At 32.8% G+C, this 17,944-nt stretch overlaps 2 protein-coding genes across 3 annotated transcripts; one reads left to right on the top strand and one right to left on the bottom strand.

Moving 5' to 3' along the window:
* Nucleotides 1–5,432: 5,432 nt before the first annotated feature.
* On the bottom strand, nt 5,433–12,351 carry LOC114424278 (ubiquitin carboxyl-terminal hydrolase MINDY-2-like). 2 transcript variants are annotated; one of them, XM_028391126.1, is made up of 12 exons: nt 11,983–12,351; nt 9,616–9,734; nt 9,425–9,531; nt 9,251–9,338; nt 7,872–8,952; nt 7,704–7,758; nt 7,498–7,579; nt 7,269–7,349; nt 6,874–6,921; nt 6,679–6,728; nt 6,452–6,575; nt 5,433–6,047 (listed from the first exon to the last, which is right to left on the bottom strand). In XM_028391126.1, exons 1-12 carry the CDS (start codon nt 12,176–12,178, stop codon nt 5,955–5,957), a joined length of 2,124 nt encoding a protein of 707 aa, XP_028246927.1. In that variant the 5' UTR covers nt 12,179–12,351; the 3' UTR covers nt 5,433–5,954. The 2 variants fall into 2 exon arrangements, with proteins under 2 accessions (XP_028246927.1, XP_028246918.1); XM_028391117.1 differs by having other exon boundaries at nt 6,817–6,921; nt 11,983–12,348.
* A 2,190-nt stretch (nt 12,352–14,541) lies between these two features.
* Nucleotides 14,542–16,793, top strand: LOC114424266 (protein STAY-GREEN, chloroplastic-like). Its single transcript, XM_028391106.1, has 4 exons — nt 14,542–14,895; nt 14,991–15,164; nt 15,897–16,064; nt 16,171–16,793. Exons 1-4 carry the CDS (start codon nt 14,767–14,769, stop codon nt 16,513–16,515), a joined length of 816 nt encoding a protein of 271 aa, XP_028246907.1. The 5' UTR covers nt 14,542–14,766; the 3' UTR covers nt 16,516–16,793.
* Nucleotides 16,794–17,944: the final 1,151 nt, after the last annotated feature.

The raw sequence follows: 17,944 nt of genomic DNA, 5'->3' as shown, positions 1-17,944 counted from the left end.
ATTTAGTGTCTTGAATAAGATTGCCTTTTAAAGAAGAAAACTTGTGAGAAACAAAAAGAAAAAAAAAACTCTAATTGGTTGCAATTAAGGTGAATTAAAAATAGTCATAATTAAGATGAGTTTCCAATAATGGATAAAATAAATTGTAACACATAAACATGTGTAAAAAAATTTATATATATATATATTGTTTTGTTTGTTGTACGCGTAAAATATGATATTGTGACAAATTTTTTTATTCATCAAAAGAAATCAGACTCAAATATCAACAGATTTATAATAATTTATTCATATATTATTTCACCAACTGCAAATATTTGTTTATATCTCAATAATTAATTTGAAGATGTCTTAAATTGATGAACCAAAAAAAGTTGATTTAAAATAAACGCTTGAGCCATCTGCTTTAAGCAATGTTGGCAACGGTAACTGTGTCGAGCGTTTCCTTGTGTCTAAGTGAAGCTTTATAGTTGTTCTATTGGTATCACAACAACAATGCTAGTTGCACGTTGAAAACTATGATCTGTTTTTTACATGCATAATTTTAGGTAAGATTTGAAGTTTTGTGCATTTTAAAATTTAACACCATGTTTAAAGTTGGTGTGAAGCTTTCACTAGTTTATTTTGATAATGACTAATTTATTGATGATTAATTTTTATCAAAAAAATTTGTTTAATCACACTTAATATAGTTTATCTTTTAAAATCTCGAACCTAAAATTTTGTTTAAGATATTCGACTTCAATTTCACTCGGACAAATGCCATTCTAACCATTTTAAAACTCTAATCAAATATATCAAGTCTACAATTTTTTACAAAATGATTTGATATTTTATCAAATAAATTTAATTTAATTTACAATATATCCTTTAAACGAGCAAATATAAACTCAAAGATTAATTATCTTATTATAAATTTTTGATTTAGCTAAAATTTGGTATATGACCATTGAGAAAATATCAAATATTCAACTCATATTAGATTATTGAAATTTCATATATATATATATATAAAGAATTATTGAAAGAAATAATTGCTGCCTCATTCAACTATACTCAATTTAATTAACTTCTGTAAAAATCATGAACGGTGAAAAAAATTGTAGCATGAAGATATTTTGATTTTCTTAATTTTTATTTCTTAATCGAGGAGGAACATTCAAGTTTGATCTTCGGGAAGTTATTAATTTCTTAATTTTTAAGTCATTAAAGAGAAGAACGTAGCAGGAGCAAATATATATATATATATATATATATATATATATATATATATATATATATATATATATATATATATATATATATATATATATATATATATCATAATAATTTCTTTTCTAGAACCAATTAATATGTGGACGCAAATAGATTTATAGTACTATCCATTACAATTATGCGTGATATATGAATTCAACTAATTAGAGGGGGAGGACAAACTTGATGACCGCTAAATTCAGCCATCGTTAGTTGTACCAAAAAGAAAAGAAAATCAAACATTAGTTACCATAATTTAATGTTTTAAATTAACCGACGATATTTAAAATATACGCAACAACAAAATATGCTTTCGATTCCAGCGAGTAGGTTGAACAAAAATATATGAAAAAAAAAGGAAACCTCAACCAATTGAAGTGATCCACTAATGAAAAGAAAATAAAGATACATATCCTTCTGTCACCAACCTTCATTTAAGTTTAATTTTGTTAGTTGTTCATAAAGTCGGTTGAAGGTTGTGCTGTCAATGTTTCGTTCTTGCTATTGGTGGTGCTATGCTTTTCAATTCATCTTCCACGTTCTTTACTTGTTATGCAAATGTATTCTGTATTTTTTTTTCCTTTAATTATATTGTGGTATTTGGGAGTACGTAGGGGGGGTGAAATCAAAGAAAGAGACAGTGTGTATGCTCTGTGAGCAACCAACTTAATTTGAAATGAAAGGGTTTTAGCAGTATCATAAATCATTTAGAGTAAGCCTACAATTTGTTAGTTCCACCTTATGCACATGTGTGTATCATCTTTGATAGGAGACTTAATCGTTGATCTGTCTTCTCCTGTTGCACACTAATCTCTGTTTTTTAATTATAAGCATTTCGTCGTTGATAAATTAAGAGACCAAAATTAGTCACGGATATCTTCACAGACTAAAATTTGTGGTTTTTTGTTTACTTTAAAAAAATATATATAACAAACATGCATTCATTTTGTTGTTGTTTCAACAAAAATCAACATCATTAATTAGGAACTGCGTTAAGAGATCAGATGGAAACAGATACTGGTCGAGGGGCGGCTAAATGTGTGGCGGGACAGAAAACTGGTGGTTGAACATCATGAAATGAAAAAGTTATAATACATAAAGCAATTGGAAAAAAATATCATATAAAAATCTGAAATGAATATTCTCTTTACTTGGTTCTTGATTACTTTTGTTTGAAGAGTCCGTGTTGCGTGGAAAACAAGGAAGCATTTTATCCATAACATTCTAATAAAAAGCTTTCAAGCAACATCTCATATTTAGTAAATTTGTCCAATTATGTTATGCCTTTCTTTTCATCTCGTATATATTGTTATGTTTTATTATTCATCTTTTATTTAAATTTAATATAATTTTATCTTAAGACCACAGCACATATTTCGAAATCAGCTAGCGATAAAATAACCTTTGAACTTGAAGCGCAGATATGTTATCCTAGATGGAAAGAAAGCAGTCCTAATATCAATGAGACAAGTACACCATTTATAAAAAGACGAACTCACATAAAAAATATATATATGTATATACAATAAAAAATGGAAAAAGGAAAAAGAGGAATCAGTAATAAGACAACTGATATGATGAAAAAAATATATTATAAAAATATTATAATTGTAAAAAAGTCCCATTAGATCCAAAGTTGCTTCACTCCATTCGATTTCACTGTGGTTGACAATGAATAAAAGAGGCACAGTAACAACACTATCAGCATCAGCTATAAAAAAAGAAAAAGAAAAAAAGAGAGACCTTGTTGTGAGCTGTGACCTGAGCCAGTTCTGTGTCTGTGATGGTTGGTCCGGCGTTCTACGTGATCTTTTTACCCATTTTACATCTATCCAATTTACATGTAACAACTCATGTCTGCTTTTTTTGGTAGTAACTCCTCATGTCTATGAAATATTGAAATTTGAAATACACAACAGTAGCCTGCAATAATCATTAATCACTGCTCTTCCCAATTACTAATTCCAAAAAACACAGCAACACTTCCAAAAACAAAATCATGTTGGAGTATATAAACATAGTTAGTGCTTGTTTGGGTTAAAATTTAAAAAAAAATGAAATTAATTTTATAAAATTGATTTTACTTAAAATTGAATTTGAAATTGTATTGTACAAAAAAAGAATTTGAAATTATGTGATACGTGCATATGAGTATGTATAGTACGTTTAAAGTTAAAAACATTCTAAATATCGTTTTGTGCAACTGTGCGAGTGGTTTGACACTTGTCTCTGAATTAAAGTCATGGTCTCATGGAATTCATCTCTTTGAGTATGGAGTCACAATATTTGTAAGTATTTCATCTTTTATTAAGTTCACTTGATATGAAGGAAGATTAATGTCTTAGTTATATAAAAAAAGGTTAAAAACATAGCTCACATTTTAGGCTCCTCGATGTTCTATCATATATCATTAGTACTATTGTCACATTACAAGTATTGATTTTTTTGGGTATATACCACAAATATCTTTTATTAAACGCATTTTAGACTGTCTACGTACAAATCATAGCTATTACCTTTAAGTTGAAGAGAATGTTTTGTCAATGCAAATGTTAAAACTAACATTCAGTAGTTCAATTTAGTAGTTGAACACTTAAACATAAAACGAGAAGGTAATTTTAGATTGGTGTCAGGGAAAAAAGAAAAGTGTTAACTGAAAGAGTTTGATCATGGATTGGGAATAATCCGACCCGATCCGGGTATAACGCATAAAGGAAGAGAGGGAAATTAACAGAACGTAGTCCCCAAGAAAAAAGAGAAATGGTGGTGGTCGTGGATGAAGCTAACAGCTGGACTTGCATCACTATCACTGCTGTAGTTGTGTCGTATTCTATCATTATTCATTTCTACGTTAATAACAGGATAAATAAAAGTGGTCCCCCGTTTAAATCTCACCTCAATTAAACACGACAAATTATGTACCGAGGAGAAGAAAAAAGACGCAACATATGAAACTAAAAACCAAACTCGTAATGCTAATTAGGGATCTTCCATCCATCACTTTCATTTCACCCTGACCACAATAAAATAACAATCAACTCTTTCCACTCCTCCCATTATTGATTTTTTCGTTTCTCATTATAACAAATTACATCATTCAGTAGATTTACTATTTCTATTACTAAAGCCTTTTGTTTTAATTAAGTTAGGGGACAAGTAGGTTAGATATGTTTACTTATTGTGTTTTTGGATTTATGTTGGATTATTTAGTTTTACGTGAAGAATTGATTTTGACTTCAAATAGTTTTAGATACCTACTGATTTGAGTTTTAAAAAAAGTACATTGAATTTTATTACTGTAATTGTTTTTAGAATAAAAATTATTATATTCATACACCCAACTTTTTTTACAAAATTAAAAAAAAAACTTTCTTAAAACTCACTTTCATTTATTTATTTTAAATTTCTCAACACATCATTTATATCTATCGATTCTCTATCTCTCTTTTCTTTTCCATTCATACACGTAAGCCCTAAAAATGAAGTGTATAATTAACATTTTGAAGAATAAAAATATACAAACTTAAATCACATCAATTCTAATTTTTAAACATGAGGGAAAAGGGACGAAACAAAGCTTGAAGAGTAAAAAAGTATGCTTACTAAAGTATTTTCCTATGATTGGAATGGAGATAATATAGAAGGAAAAAATAAGATGAAACTGGAATTAAAAAAGTTTTCTACTAATCTGGGAAGAAAAAAAATTATTTTATTACGTTGCCATATTGTATGGCTATATTTTTTTATTTTCACCTCTTCCCTTCATGTCTCCATCCAAATAAGAAAATAAAATGTCTCCTCTATTTTTCTGTTTATCTTATTTTCTCTTCATATCCAAACAAAGCATAAGGCAGACAATTTAACATCCTTCCAGAAATGAGCCGTCAAATCTGGTAGGGAACTCGAACATAACCTGATGCCGATGACTTTGTGACACACAGGCTTCTACAACTCCACTAGCATCAGCACCCAAAGCTAAATTCTTTACGATTATTTAAATACGACCCAAATTGAATACAAGATTTGTTGAAACGTGAAAACAACTCATACTAGGAGCTTCAAAGAAATTGCATTCTAAATAAATAAATGCGCCCCATCGCTTCAAAGCCATTTTAAAAATATATTGTCATCGCAAATATATATGGGGATATTTTGGGATAAAACTTGCCAATCACAAATTAAAAGTTAAATTACTAGCTCATTCTAAAAATTGTCATTACAAGCAAATACTACGTGGTATGAAAAGAAAAAAGAATGTATTACTTCCAAAATTTAAAAATCAACCTTTTTACCTTAAAAATTTAATACCATGCACATTCCCAGTCAGTTAACATCTATCTAGCAAGTTGGCAACAGTATCTAATCGAGAGGACACACAGGTGAAATGGCAATGGTAAACCTGAGCCGACTGAGCTTTAACTCCCTACTTAAAGTGCTGCAAAATCAATCAGCATACAATGGTTGGGATTGTTAGTCCAGACAATATTAAGCGACGGCGGGAAGGGTTGAGTGTTGTGGTCACAGTTTAAAAAGGACCTAGCACTGTTGTACACTATATACTTCCAATATTTACAAAAGAAACTTAACCTAATATCACATGCAAAGCATGAGGAATAAGATAGCTGTAATAAGGTACAATTATCTAGGCGACGCATTTTAAAGTGCAAGCTTCTAAACAAACTCTGCTAGTGAAATTCACATCACATCACTATACATTTATCTTTGGATTTTGCATCAGACCTGGGAGATGCAGATGTTGATGAAGATGAATGTCTTCCAGTGTTTCTTGCCACCTGAAAATAGCATCACCAGAAAATTCTTAAAATTTCAACTTTCATATAAGCAGAGCTAGTAGAGTAGTCAAACACCATATCATTTTCTTAGAAAAGAGTTTATAATTTTCATGCACTTAGTGTAAAGAGTTTTACATTATCAACAAATTAAAAATCACTCTAAGAATGACTTTTTAACAATCTTATCATATATGACAACTTGTGACTGAATGATGGTGTAAAATTAAATTGTTAGTATATTATAGTTAAAATTCTATAAAAATGATCAGGTATTTGCTACCCAATAATAAAGATCCTCCACAAAATTGAAAATGATCCCATCCATTGGCTGCCACTCAATAAGATACCAAAGCAACTGACAACACTGTGAGTGTATATACACACATATCCAAAACAGTATATACCTGGGGACCTGTGACCAGTCTAGAGCTACCACTAATGGATGATTGCGGCTGTGAATTATTCTGGCGTGGTGGCTGCTGCTCAAACTCCTGTTGTTGCAAGGCTATTGCTAATTGGAGATCAGAACTGTCATAATTACAGATATGATGAATTTTTACCAAACCATCTTGAATCCATAAAACTATAATTTTGAAATAGTAAAAGGTAACAAGTTTTCATGGAAACTTACTTGATATCTAAGCCTGCATGTGTTGCACTATCTATGCTGGCAAGATAGTCCTGAAAAGTGAAGTTGTCTAAATATTAATGAGAAATTGGTTTGCAAGATTAACATATTTCCCTTTTAAAATTTAAAGAATATACATACGGCAGTGCTGGTCAGAGCATTGTTCTCATCCCAAGTACTACTTTCATGGTTTTCTACCTTGAATTCCTTGAAATTACCGGTCATAAACAATGTATCACCATTGACCTGAAAGATAAGTACATAGCAAACTTAATTTCTGCAATTTAATACTACACAATGTTAGCATGATTTTATTTATTCACACAAACTTGGATAAGATGGTTGGTCATTAGTACAATGAAAATGAAACTACACAAGATACTAAATAAGGATTCATCCACACTGAATTTACTACAAGTCCAAGAAAACTGCCTGCTTGCATGACTTGTCCCTAAGTATCCAAGAAGCTCAAATCAAGCATATAACCTTTCAGTTTTCAAGATGTTTAATTGAGAACATCTACCAGTGGCAACATAGAAAGATAAAAAATAAATTATTTCAATAAAAAAGATCATAAAGCAATACTGTTTTACCTCATTCAGTTTTTCCCAGACCAGATCAGGCTGATTTATGTAACCTTGGTCCGTGGCTAGAAGATAGAGCTCACCCTCAAACTGTGAATAAAGAGAAAATAATTTTAGTACGAAGACTGCAAGACGACAGACAACATTTTTTTCTCGATGACAAAAAGGTACTACTGGTTGCACTTGATATCAGTAATCTAAATGACCAAAGAAAAAAACCTTCAAGACTTTTACTGACCTTGAACATGGTGCTGAAATGATTGTTACGGAAAAAAACACACAGCTCACGCTCTTTAAGCCCATCTTGTAAACAGAAAAGACTGCAAAAGCATTTATAATATACAAAATGTGAAAGGAAAATTCTTCATAGCCAATGAAGAGAAGTATACGGATCACAGAACTAGATCAATTTATTTAGACCAACAAGATAACGGGTCAACATACCCATAAAATGTCAACTGGCTGGCATTATTCCTCAAGAAACTCTTGATCAATTCACCTAAGACCATAAAAAAAATGACATAAGTCTCCCATAAGATAATATATAGCTATCTAAGAAAATAATATTTTAATGAGAATCAATCCACTTCTTCAATATATGGCACCACTTACCTTGTTCTGGAGTAAGTTCATCCTTAGCTCTTAGATCAGGAGCAACTAAGGTGCTTCTGTCAGCCTGTTCTGCAAGTACCACCTCACCTTCATAAACAGGTTCACGATCCTCAAAATTTCCAGTTCTTGTATCCAATACACATTCCTCTCCTTCATATATGGGCTCACTCCCTTGAACACTTGAAGTCAATGCTCCAGAAACATCAGTTTGATGATATCTGACACTAGATGAATCTGAATTTGTATGGCCAGGGGATGAGAATGATAATCCTGTGGCATCAGGTCCATGAGATTCACCTACAACTTCATGATCTATAGTTGTAGGAGTGGATTGATCATGGACTTTTCCATCACCTCCAGAAAAATCTGCACGGCACTCAAACAAAGAGACAGAGTGTTTTTCAGGAGAAGGGATAACTTCACTCTCATTCTGAACCAATGCATCAAGGCTGTTCTTCTCAATCACATCATTCAGGTCAAAAGATTCTTCAGGTCCCGTATAAGTTGATTGATGAAGGTCACTTATGGTATCAGTCTTTAAGGATGAATTAGCTGCCTCTCCCAGTGTAGAAGTAGAAGATATCTGTTCGCTGTGGTCTTTGCCAGAAGCAGCACAATCATCAGATAAGGAAGGCTCTGGGCCATGCTCATGAAAGTTACTGTTACCAGCACCAGAGCTATTTCCTAATTTATCTCCACAATCCATATTTATAACCTCGTCATTACACATTTTTCTATCCATACTGACAGAAATTTCTCCTCCATGCATGTGACCTACAACAGGATCACTTTCATCCTCGGACATTTTCAAGACTCTCAACAACTCTGCCTCTTCTTCTAGATCACCTTTTCTTTGTATATGATCAGAAATAGAATGAGAAGAATCATCAAACGACCTGGCTTTTGAAAGACTGGGAGAGGGAACTCCAAGAGTAGCAGTTGTTGCAGCCACAAAATCAACACAATCTTCTTCTGGATTATTTTTATGATGGACCTCCATGTTTAGTGTTTCAAGAGAGACAAGCTCTCCCATAAGGGAATTATAGGATTTTGATCCAATTGCATTCGCAGTGTCATAATCCTGGCTCAAAAGAACATGAAGTATTGAATATCAAATAAACACATCATAAAATAAGAAATAAACCCCACATTGTTTAAGAAAAACATAAAGATAACATTTTGATAAGTATTTTCATATCTATTCAAGAAAGATCACTTGGCCATTTAAAATTTACAGTAAGCAATGAACCACACAACTTTCATCATAATCTAAGGCTAGATCAATTTTAAGATGTGGCACAAGGAGGCAACTGACACAGCAGATTGAGGTCGTATGACAAGATAGAACTAATTAATTTGGATTGAGGGTGAAAAAATACCTGAGGATCAACAATCCAGCCATGATACAAGGGAATGTCCAGCAGATCAAATATGGCACACTCTCGAGTGAATTCAAAATCACCTATTCTGTAATTCAAGGAATTTTTATCAGAACTTCAAAACTGTTGATGGATGCACATGACTGCCAAAGAAATGAGAACTGCAGAACTGACCTCCTAAATTTTATATTTACATCAATTCCAGTAGCAAGCCTAGGGAGTAAGTCAATTGCATCAGCAATGTTCTGTTGTTGATTTTCAACATAGCCTGCATCTTTGTTCTAGAGGACAATAAGAAAAATTGTCAAATCAACTAGTATCATAAAAGAGTTAATGTCACCAGTGATAACAAATGCAACTCTTACATTCACATTACTATTTGAATCAATTAATCGTTCAGCAACCAATGAAAGCAATTTCTCCTGTGAGACTTCAGCAATATCTGGACTCAAATTTAAGTTGTTTCTCAGCAGCAGAACATTACCTGCAACAATGCAAAATATAAACAATAAACCATTAGTGTGATGCTATAAAACAAGATAAACCAAACAAATGTTGCAAGTAACCCTTCTACAGCGCAAAACTTAAGCATGACATACAAGGAAACAAATGGTTAAATTACATTTTTAAAATGATCATCTAAGAGAGCATCGGTTTGCGTAGATCCAATATTCAAACTTTCCAGATAGTACAAAAGAAAAGGGAAAGGAAAATATAATAGGATTCCTACAAAGGTGACTTCAAGTTAGAAGAAGACTTCCACTTTAGTAAATTAATATGATGAGAAATACCTGACTAGATATGAAAATAAGAATAGTAGCTGGTCAGAGAAATCACGAGAGGATGAGAAGAGAATATGTAATCATTAAAACATACAGTGTGTGCCTTTGAGTTCTTTATTTAACTTCATTTGTGGTGTATATGAGTTGCCCTAATCAGCACAAGATAATTCATGCTAGATGATTGCTGTAGATAATTCCATAGCTGTCAATCCCAAAGAGTGACGCAGAACAGCTGACAGTGAGATGAAAGGGTAAACCTTAGAAGAGAGCAAATACTATAGTAGGATAACAGATAGCGGGATGGTCACTGTTATGTCGAATTAGAGGGTAAACCTTAGAAGAGAGCATGAGATAGTGAGATGAAATGCCTAGACTACAAAACAAAACAACATGGGGACAGAACAGAGCAAGGCAGCAAATGTCATGGATGACTGGAAACAGTGAGAGGTTCACCGGAAAATGGTCTCAGAGGTCAGGGATGACCAGAAGGTCAGAAACTATGGAGAACAAAGGCTGCAGAGGTTGGGGATAGCTAAAAAATTGTCACAGCTGGCCAGTAAATAATGCGATACGTCAAAAATGTAGCTGGAGAAGGATGGATGTTTTTCAGAAAGGAGAACAGTAGGTGCCGCTTCATAACAGAGAGCATGCAAGTAACTGAGAAAGTTAGGGTTTCATTCTGTCCCACTCCAGCCACGATTTTGTCTGGCTATCACAGCCACTAATTCAAGCTGAGACACTATTCAATCTTTGTAGCATGCTCCAATCCCTCCGTGATGCGATTCCATGATGGCGCTGCTATTTAGTGCCATTGACAATTGTGGACAGTTATTTTGAACTATCATTGTTTTCCAATAATAGATAAAGGAGAGTGAATTGGGGAGATTTACTGGCATATAATATCCTATCCTTGAAGCTAAAGAAAGTTTTTGATACCATGACTTTTCTGCAATTCATAGGACAGAAAAGAAGAGTAGCAAGTGAGAATTGCAATGATGAAAACGTGTCACGCAAGAGAAGATAGGAGGTAAGGTACTAACGTTCATGATTGAGAAACATTGAACAACAGGGTACACTGGTACCTTGGCAGAAGAGTGAAAGCATTGACACAATTAGGACTGAAGACAAAAGTATGAGGGGCAAGATCTAAGAGAGACGCATAGGTATACAAACAGGTTGGCGTAATGGCATTTTGGTCAGCAATCAATCTGAAAGAGATTTCATACGTGGATTCTGATAAGTTTTCCTTTGCAAATTACAACTATTTGGAGTCAAGACTGTTTCCGTGTTTCCATCAATGTCAGATAAATAACCATTATACGCCATTATATTTTTGTGACACCTCCGCCATAGGCAATTTGTGATGGGAAGCCCGCTATGGCATGTTTATAGGACAGAATTTTGATCTTCCACCATATTCCGCCATTCATAGCATTGGTTTCCATATGTTATATTGTTTCAGTTATACGCTTTCCAGTATAGCAAAAAAAGATTATCTCGGATGTTATAAAAAAGTGGAATCTATCAATAAATTACTTGTTTTTGTTCTTATAATTGCAAGCCAAAAATAACAGAATGATAACTGCCACTAACGAACACGAAGGGAGCGAGTGGTGTCTGGTGTGGTGCGAAAACTAACAGCAAGAAATAACTAAAAACCAGACAGATTCATACGTGTTGGTAAACGAATTCAAAATCGGAAAGAAAAAAAAAACGATGAAAGGTTTCATGCTATCCTACTTCAATAATAATCGATAAGTAGCAGAGGCAATAGATGAGAGAATTCATTCAAAGTAAGAGGCAATGATAGAGAAAGATAAAATTCCATATCCCTAACGCAATCGAGTTTGGTTGTGAGAAGAGGCAAAAGAGAAAACGGTATCTTAGGAATTAAGCATGAAAATGAAAAGATGCGAAATGACGAAACCCTAGGATGCGAAATGCACTTACAGATAGCGAGGAGCGGGCAGGGTCCGTTGTCGTTTTGAAGAACGATCGGAGTGGTACGTCCGAGAAACTGGATCGTTTTGGTTTTGTGGACGCACTCTTTGACTGGCTGTGGCTGTTGGTGTTGTTCCTCTTGTTCCCGATCCTCCTCGTCCTTGAGTTGTGGCTCCTTTGAAGGAGAAGAAGACGATGCTGCCATTTCGATGGATTTGCTTCAAAAACTCAGATTACAATTGGCCTCTTTATGAAAAACAAATGGAGGAGTAGGACTACTAAAGCTTCTTTCATTCGTTGTTCCACCTTAATGTCAAACCCCGCACAATACGAACCATTTTCTTTTATTCCCCCTAATCTTTTCTTTCTTCTTTTTTACCCAAAGAAACGTTAACTTCTAATCAATTTAGATATTTGTCTTTTACTTACTAATAGGAGGGATTGCCCAATGATTTGCGTTACAATTCATCAATTTTTTACAAATATATATATATATATATATTATTTCACTCGTAATAAAACCTTCACGTAAACTCTCTTTTTTTTTTTTTTACCGGGACAATCTTCGTGTATCAGGTAATAAAAGGAGAGAATCCGCATCATTTTATTTTCTCAACGTGATAAATTTAAAATGAATAGAAACGAACCACATAAAAGTATAAACTGTTATTATCCTACTCTGAAGATGTTACGAATTGATTGGAATAGATTCGGTTAGGTTCTGATGTGGGTTTTTTAGAATTGAGAAAACATGGGCAAAAACATAAAAAGTTACACTACGAGTACGGGGGAAATGAATTTGTTGAGCCTACCATTTAATGGTAACTTTGGAGGACAGAGCCCATCCAGCTGCCATTTAATATCTCTCTTAACATACGAAAGCCCCGTCCAACTTTAGTAATAGTATACAAGAAGAACATTGGGCTCGGGCTCAGGAAATTGAACAAGACCCTAAAATGAGCATTGTAGGCTGTCTGACCTAACTTTTGATTGGATGTTAAACGAGACACACACTAAGGAGACAGAAACCAAGCCCACATTGGAAAAATCATCAACAGCACCTGTTTGCATACATCTAAATTAAAAATTCTAATGAATTTTACATAAGGAACATGGGATTAATTCTCAAGATTTCTCATCGTTCAAAAAGGTTTTGAAGAAGGATTCGTATTTTAAACCAATTACATGTGCTGAAATCTCGCACCCACTTCCACATTAAAATTATGTCGTTACAAAATGCGATCTATCAATTGGGGAGAGCAAACATTTAGCATCCGTTTTTCTTTTGTATTATGAAGAAATGCTTTTCAAAAGTATAATAATTATGTATTTTCAAAAATAAAAACTCAAAATATATTTTAATACTTTTTATAAATTCAAACTAAAGATAATTAAAATTTAAAATTTATTAATAAAGTTATGTTTTTTTATGTTTAAACAAATATGCAATTGCCGTACTAAAATAAAAACAAATAAGCAATTATTTTTAACGATATTTTGTTGGCCTACGAATTAGTTTTGTGATTACCTACCAATACCATAATCATTGTAGAACCCGCGAATGGCATAATAATAATGCACAACAAAGGCCCCGACCAACCTATCTATTTTTCTTTAAAGAAAAGCCTTGTGTTTTTCTTTTGAATTCGAAAAGCCACATGTTAAATATAGCACTTATTCTGAAATAGTATACGGTCCAATAATAATTCAATAGATCATTTACACTTGTAATTAAGGATAAGGAGAATAAAGTATAAAATTTTTAAACATAATCATTTCAATATATTATCTATTTTATTTTTTAGCTCTTGACTTTAATTTATTTTGACTTGAGTATTAAACTGCAAATATCTTTATCCTTCTGCAGAACTTAATAGGCCATCATTATAAAATAAAAAATAAAAAAATCAGCACACTCTCCCGAATCTGCAAGATATGTGATGACTTTCTTCTAAACTTGTGTAAAAAAGGGTACTTGAGAAAATTATTTTCCAAATAAGTGTAGTTGTTTAAGAGGGGATATATTTCCATGACACTACTAACTATTAAAAGTTTAGGAATATTTTTGAGTGAGAAATAAAAAAAAAATGTAACTAATGTAAGGTTTGAAAGTAGTCAAAATTGTAGAATAAAGTAGACTAGTGTGTTGAAAAGTGCATTATTTTGCTGCAAACTCGCAGTCACCTTTCTTCTCATATATTTTTTTAGGAAGACAAGAAGACATTAGCTGCCATTTTTGAAAGTTTTATGCAATAATATAACACGTAATAATAACTCAGCAGAGCATAGCAGAAAAGAAAGGTGTGTGAAAAAGAAATCTAAATGGATTATTATTTGATTTGAAGTTGCCAAACATAACGAGATTTTTATCCCTTCCTTGTTTTCTTAGAAAGGACAATAAACCAAAAAGTCTGATATACCCGAAAATTTGGAGTACCGCCAATTAGGGCAACCATACCACGTGGATAGTGCAAAGCATAGAAACGTATCCAAAAAGAACTGTAGCAATCATCACAACACAACCAAGGCTACTACTTAAAGCAACCGCAATATTTTGGCCAAAAGTCACAAATTACTACACGCATCTAAATTCTTAGCACTCCTCCGACCTATAATACCCTTTTCTATTTTCATTGTTGAAGCTCACAAGCAAAGGCTAAAGTAGATTAGATTCTCCTCAAGCAAAACCTAGAGCTCCCACACTCCTCCACTACTTAGAATATTAAAAGCCCCTTCCTTCATCAAGGTACTACTGTTTCATCTTCCCTCAAAGATTGGAACAACAACAGGAACATGGGTACTCTAACAACTGTTCCTGTGCTCCCTTCTAAGCTTAACAAGCCTTCGCTTTCTCCGCGTCACAATTCTCTTTTTCCCTACTACGGAAGACGCGTCGGGAAGAAGAACAAAGCAATGGTTCCTGTATGTGCTTCTTTTCTTTTCTTAAGTTTTTTTTTTTTTATCAACATTTATCGTTGTTGGGTTTGTCTGATGGGTTTGGTTGGGAATTGGATCAGGTTGCTAGGTTGTTCGGGCCAGCCATATTTGAAGCCTCAAAGCTTAAGGTTTTATTCTTAGGAGTGGACGAAAATAAACACCCAGGAAATCTCCCAAGGACTTATACTCTAACCCATAGTGATATAACCGCTAAGCTCACCTTGGCAATCTCTCAAACCATAAATAATTCTCAGGTATTTTTCATCTTTGATCTTACAATTTTGTTTTCCAATTCTTTTGGAATCGTTGTTGAGCAAAAATTTAGTGGAAAAGAAGATGCAGATGTTGTCACAAAACGGAGGAAATCAGGGTATCTTACAACATTCTTGCTGTGTAAGAGAACATTTTTTGGGCCAAAAGGGTAGGAAATCATGATAGATGGTAACATGTGAATCATACTGCCGACCAATTAGATGGGTGCTTGGTTGAATTCATTGAATTTTATTCTGTAGAAATAGTCGTTTGAGAAAGTGATTATTTTGCATAATTAATTTGATACGCAAGACCCACGGAAATAGGAACGGATTGTTCAACACTCCAACCTGGTAGAAAATGAATCCTTGTAAGTCCAAAATGTGTGTTTGACTTTTGTAAACTCCCAACCTAAAATTGGTGATTGTGTTTGTTTACCAATAATAATATATTTTGGAAAATCATAATAAAATTGTATTTGTACATGATTTGAGTCAAATCATGGTTTAGAAGTTCCATAAACCTAATAAATTGTGTTTTTGCAAATCATTATGAAAACACTAATAAGTAGGGCAATGGTCACAATTAATTTAGCAATTGGCTTAAAGTAACCTCTTTTTTCTTTTCAATTTCTAATTGCAATCATGAGATTCCTGAACATATTATTTGTGAATGAAACCACCTAGTTTACAAAGTTCAAACTGAGGAAAATAAACATGGGAATTGAATTGCAGTTACAGGGGTGGTACAACAGATTGCAAAGGGACGAAGTGGTGGCACAGTGGAAGAAGGTGAAGGGAAAGATGTCTCTGCACGTACACTGCCACATCAGTGGTGGTCATTTTCTCTTAGATATATTAGCAAGGTTACGATACTTCATCTTCTGCAAGGAGCTACCAGTGGTAAGATAGTTTTGCTTGCAAGCATCTAATTATAATCTCTCACTCTGATTGGTCAATGAATGAAAAATAAAACGGAACATGTGTTGCTATTGCGTGTGTTAATTAGGTGTTGAAGGCGGTGGTTCACGGCGACGAAAACCTATTCAACAACTACCCAGAATTGCAAGATGCCTTGGTTTGGGTTTACTTTCACTCAAACATTCCAGAATTCAACAAGGTGGAATGTTGGGGCCCACTGAAGGAAGCGTCAGCACCAATAGGTGGGGCCAAGGAAGAGAGTGAGCAAGAAACTCTTCTAAGTAAGGAGGGCTTGGCAATTCCACAGCCATGCCAAGAGGAATGCGAATGTTGCTTTCCACCGCTGACGTTAAGCCCAATTCAGTGGTCTCAACAAGTTCCCAGCCACCATTACGAACCTTGTGATGGGATTGAGACCCAACAAAGTCTATAAACTTCCAAACTATCATACACAGAAAAGAAAAAAAATAAAATCACATCACAGTTACAGGGATGCTGGCAAATTCATATGCCATTTCCCTGTATACATCATTAGGACAAATCAAATATTCAAAACCCATTTCAATGTAAATAAGGAAGCTCGTATTTGCAAAAAAAAAAAAAATTAACTTTCTTTGTTATGATTTTTCTTTCGTAAGAAATTAAATTAGTTCGTGTATAATATTTCTGTGTGCATGATTATATCTAAGAATTAAACAGAATTTTTTTTTAGGAATGGAAGTTCTATTTATATATACTCTTATAGCTAGATTTTCGCGGTTGTAATATTGTTTTCTCAGTTTCGTAGTTTCTTTTGCGTGATAATTTTTAGGAGTTTCAGTCAAGTAAACTTGTTTGCAAAAGGGCGACGACAAAAGTTTGACACGCTCAGTTTAAAAATATTTAAATATAAGATTGAGATGTTTGAATTAAGATTTAAGATGGTATTCTGCCGTAGAAGAGAACATTCAAGAATGCTGGTGATCATAATAACTAATATGGAAGAAAAGGCCAAAACAGTGTTCAATAACGTTATTTTACGAGTTATCTTTTGTCTCTACATATTTATCTATCTAAATGAAATATTATATTCTTTTTGGTTTAAAAATATAAAACTAGTTATCTTGATAAAAGAAAAAAGGTTAAATTACTTTTTCTTTCTTTCTTATAATTTCATGATTTTTCTTATAATTTCATGATTTTTATTTTTTTAGTTCCTATAATTTGATAAGTGATTTTTTTAGTCTTTATAATTTACATTTTAAGGATTAAAAAAGATCACTTTCAAATTATAGGATAAAAATGAATTAAAATATAAATTATAAAGATTAAAAAAATCACTTTTAAATGTAAAGATGGGTACTAAAAAAATCACTTGACTAATTTAACCAAGAAAAAAAAAAAAACTCAACTAAGGGGTGAGTATATATGGGTTCGGACTTATTGACTGTCCGTTTCACCCGTAAATTAAAACGGCTTAAGATTAATTAAATGTTGGTGTACATTTAAATGTAGCCTTTTTCGTTGATGTATTAGACCCTATTCATGGACTCATTATACTTTTTGAATATTATTTATTATTTTGTAATTTTATTGACATGTGTATTTGAGACTGGAAACACACTGAAGTCTCACTTTCAAAAGTAATAGAGATGATGAGAGATAAAAAAAAATGTGTAAAGAATATTGTTAAGAAATAAACTTTGTTGGTATATATAAAACTTTAATTTGTCAATCTATTATTTTTAAGCTTGTCGTATTAGCAAAAGTTAATAAATATTCTCTAGTTCTTAAATTAATTATAATTAAATCAATCAATAAATTATAATTAATAAAATCAATATAATTATGAATAAAAAAATGAATATAATTCAATAGCAATA

The sequence above is a fragment of the Glycine soja genome, chromosome 1 (genome assembly GCF_004193775.1).
Source record: "Glycine soja cultivar W05 chromosome 1, ASM419377v2, whole genome shotgun sequence".
Lineage (NCBI taxonomy): Eukaryota > Viridiplantae > Streptophyta > Magnoliopsida > Fabales > Fabaceae > Glycine > Glycine soja.
The sequence above is the reverse complement of the archived record's forward strand: the minus strand, read 5'-3'. Positions and strand labels throughout refer to the sequence as shown.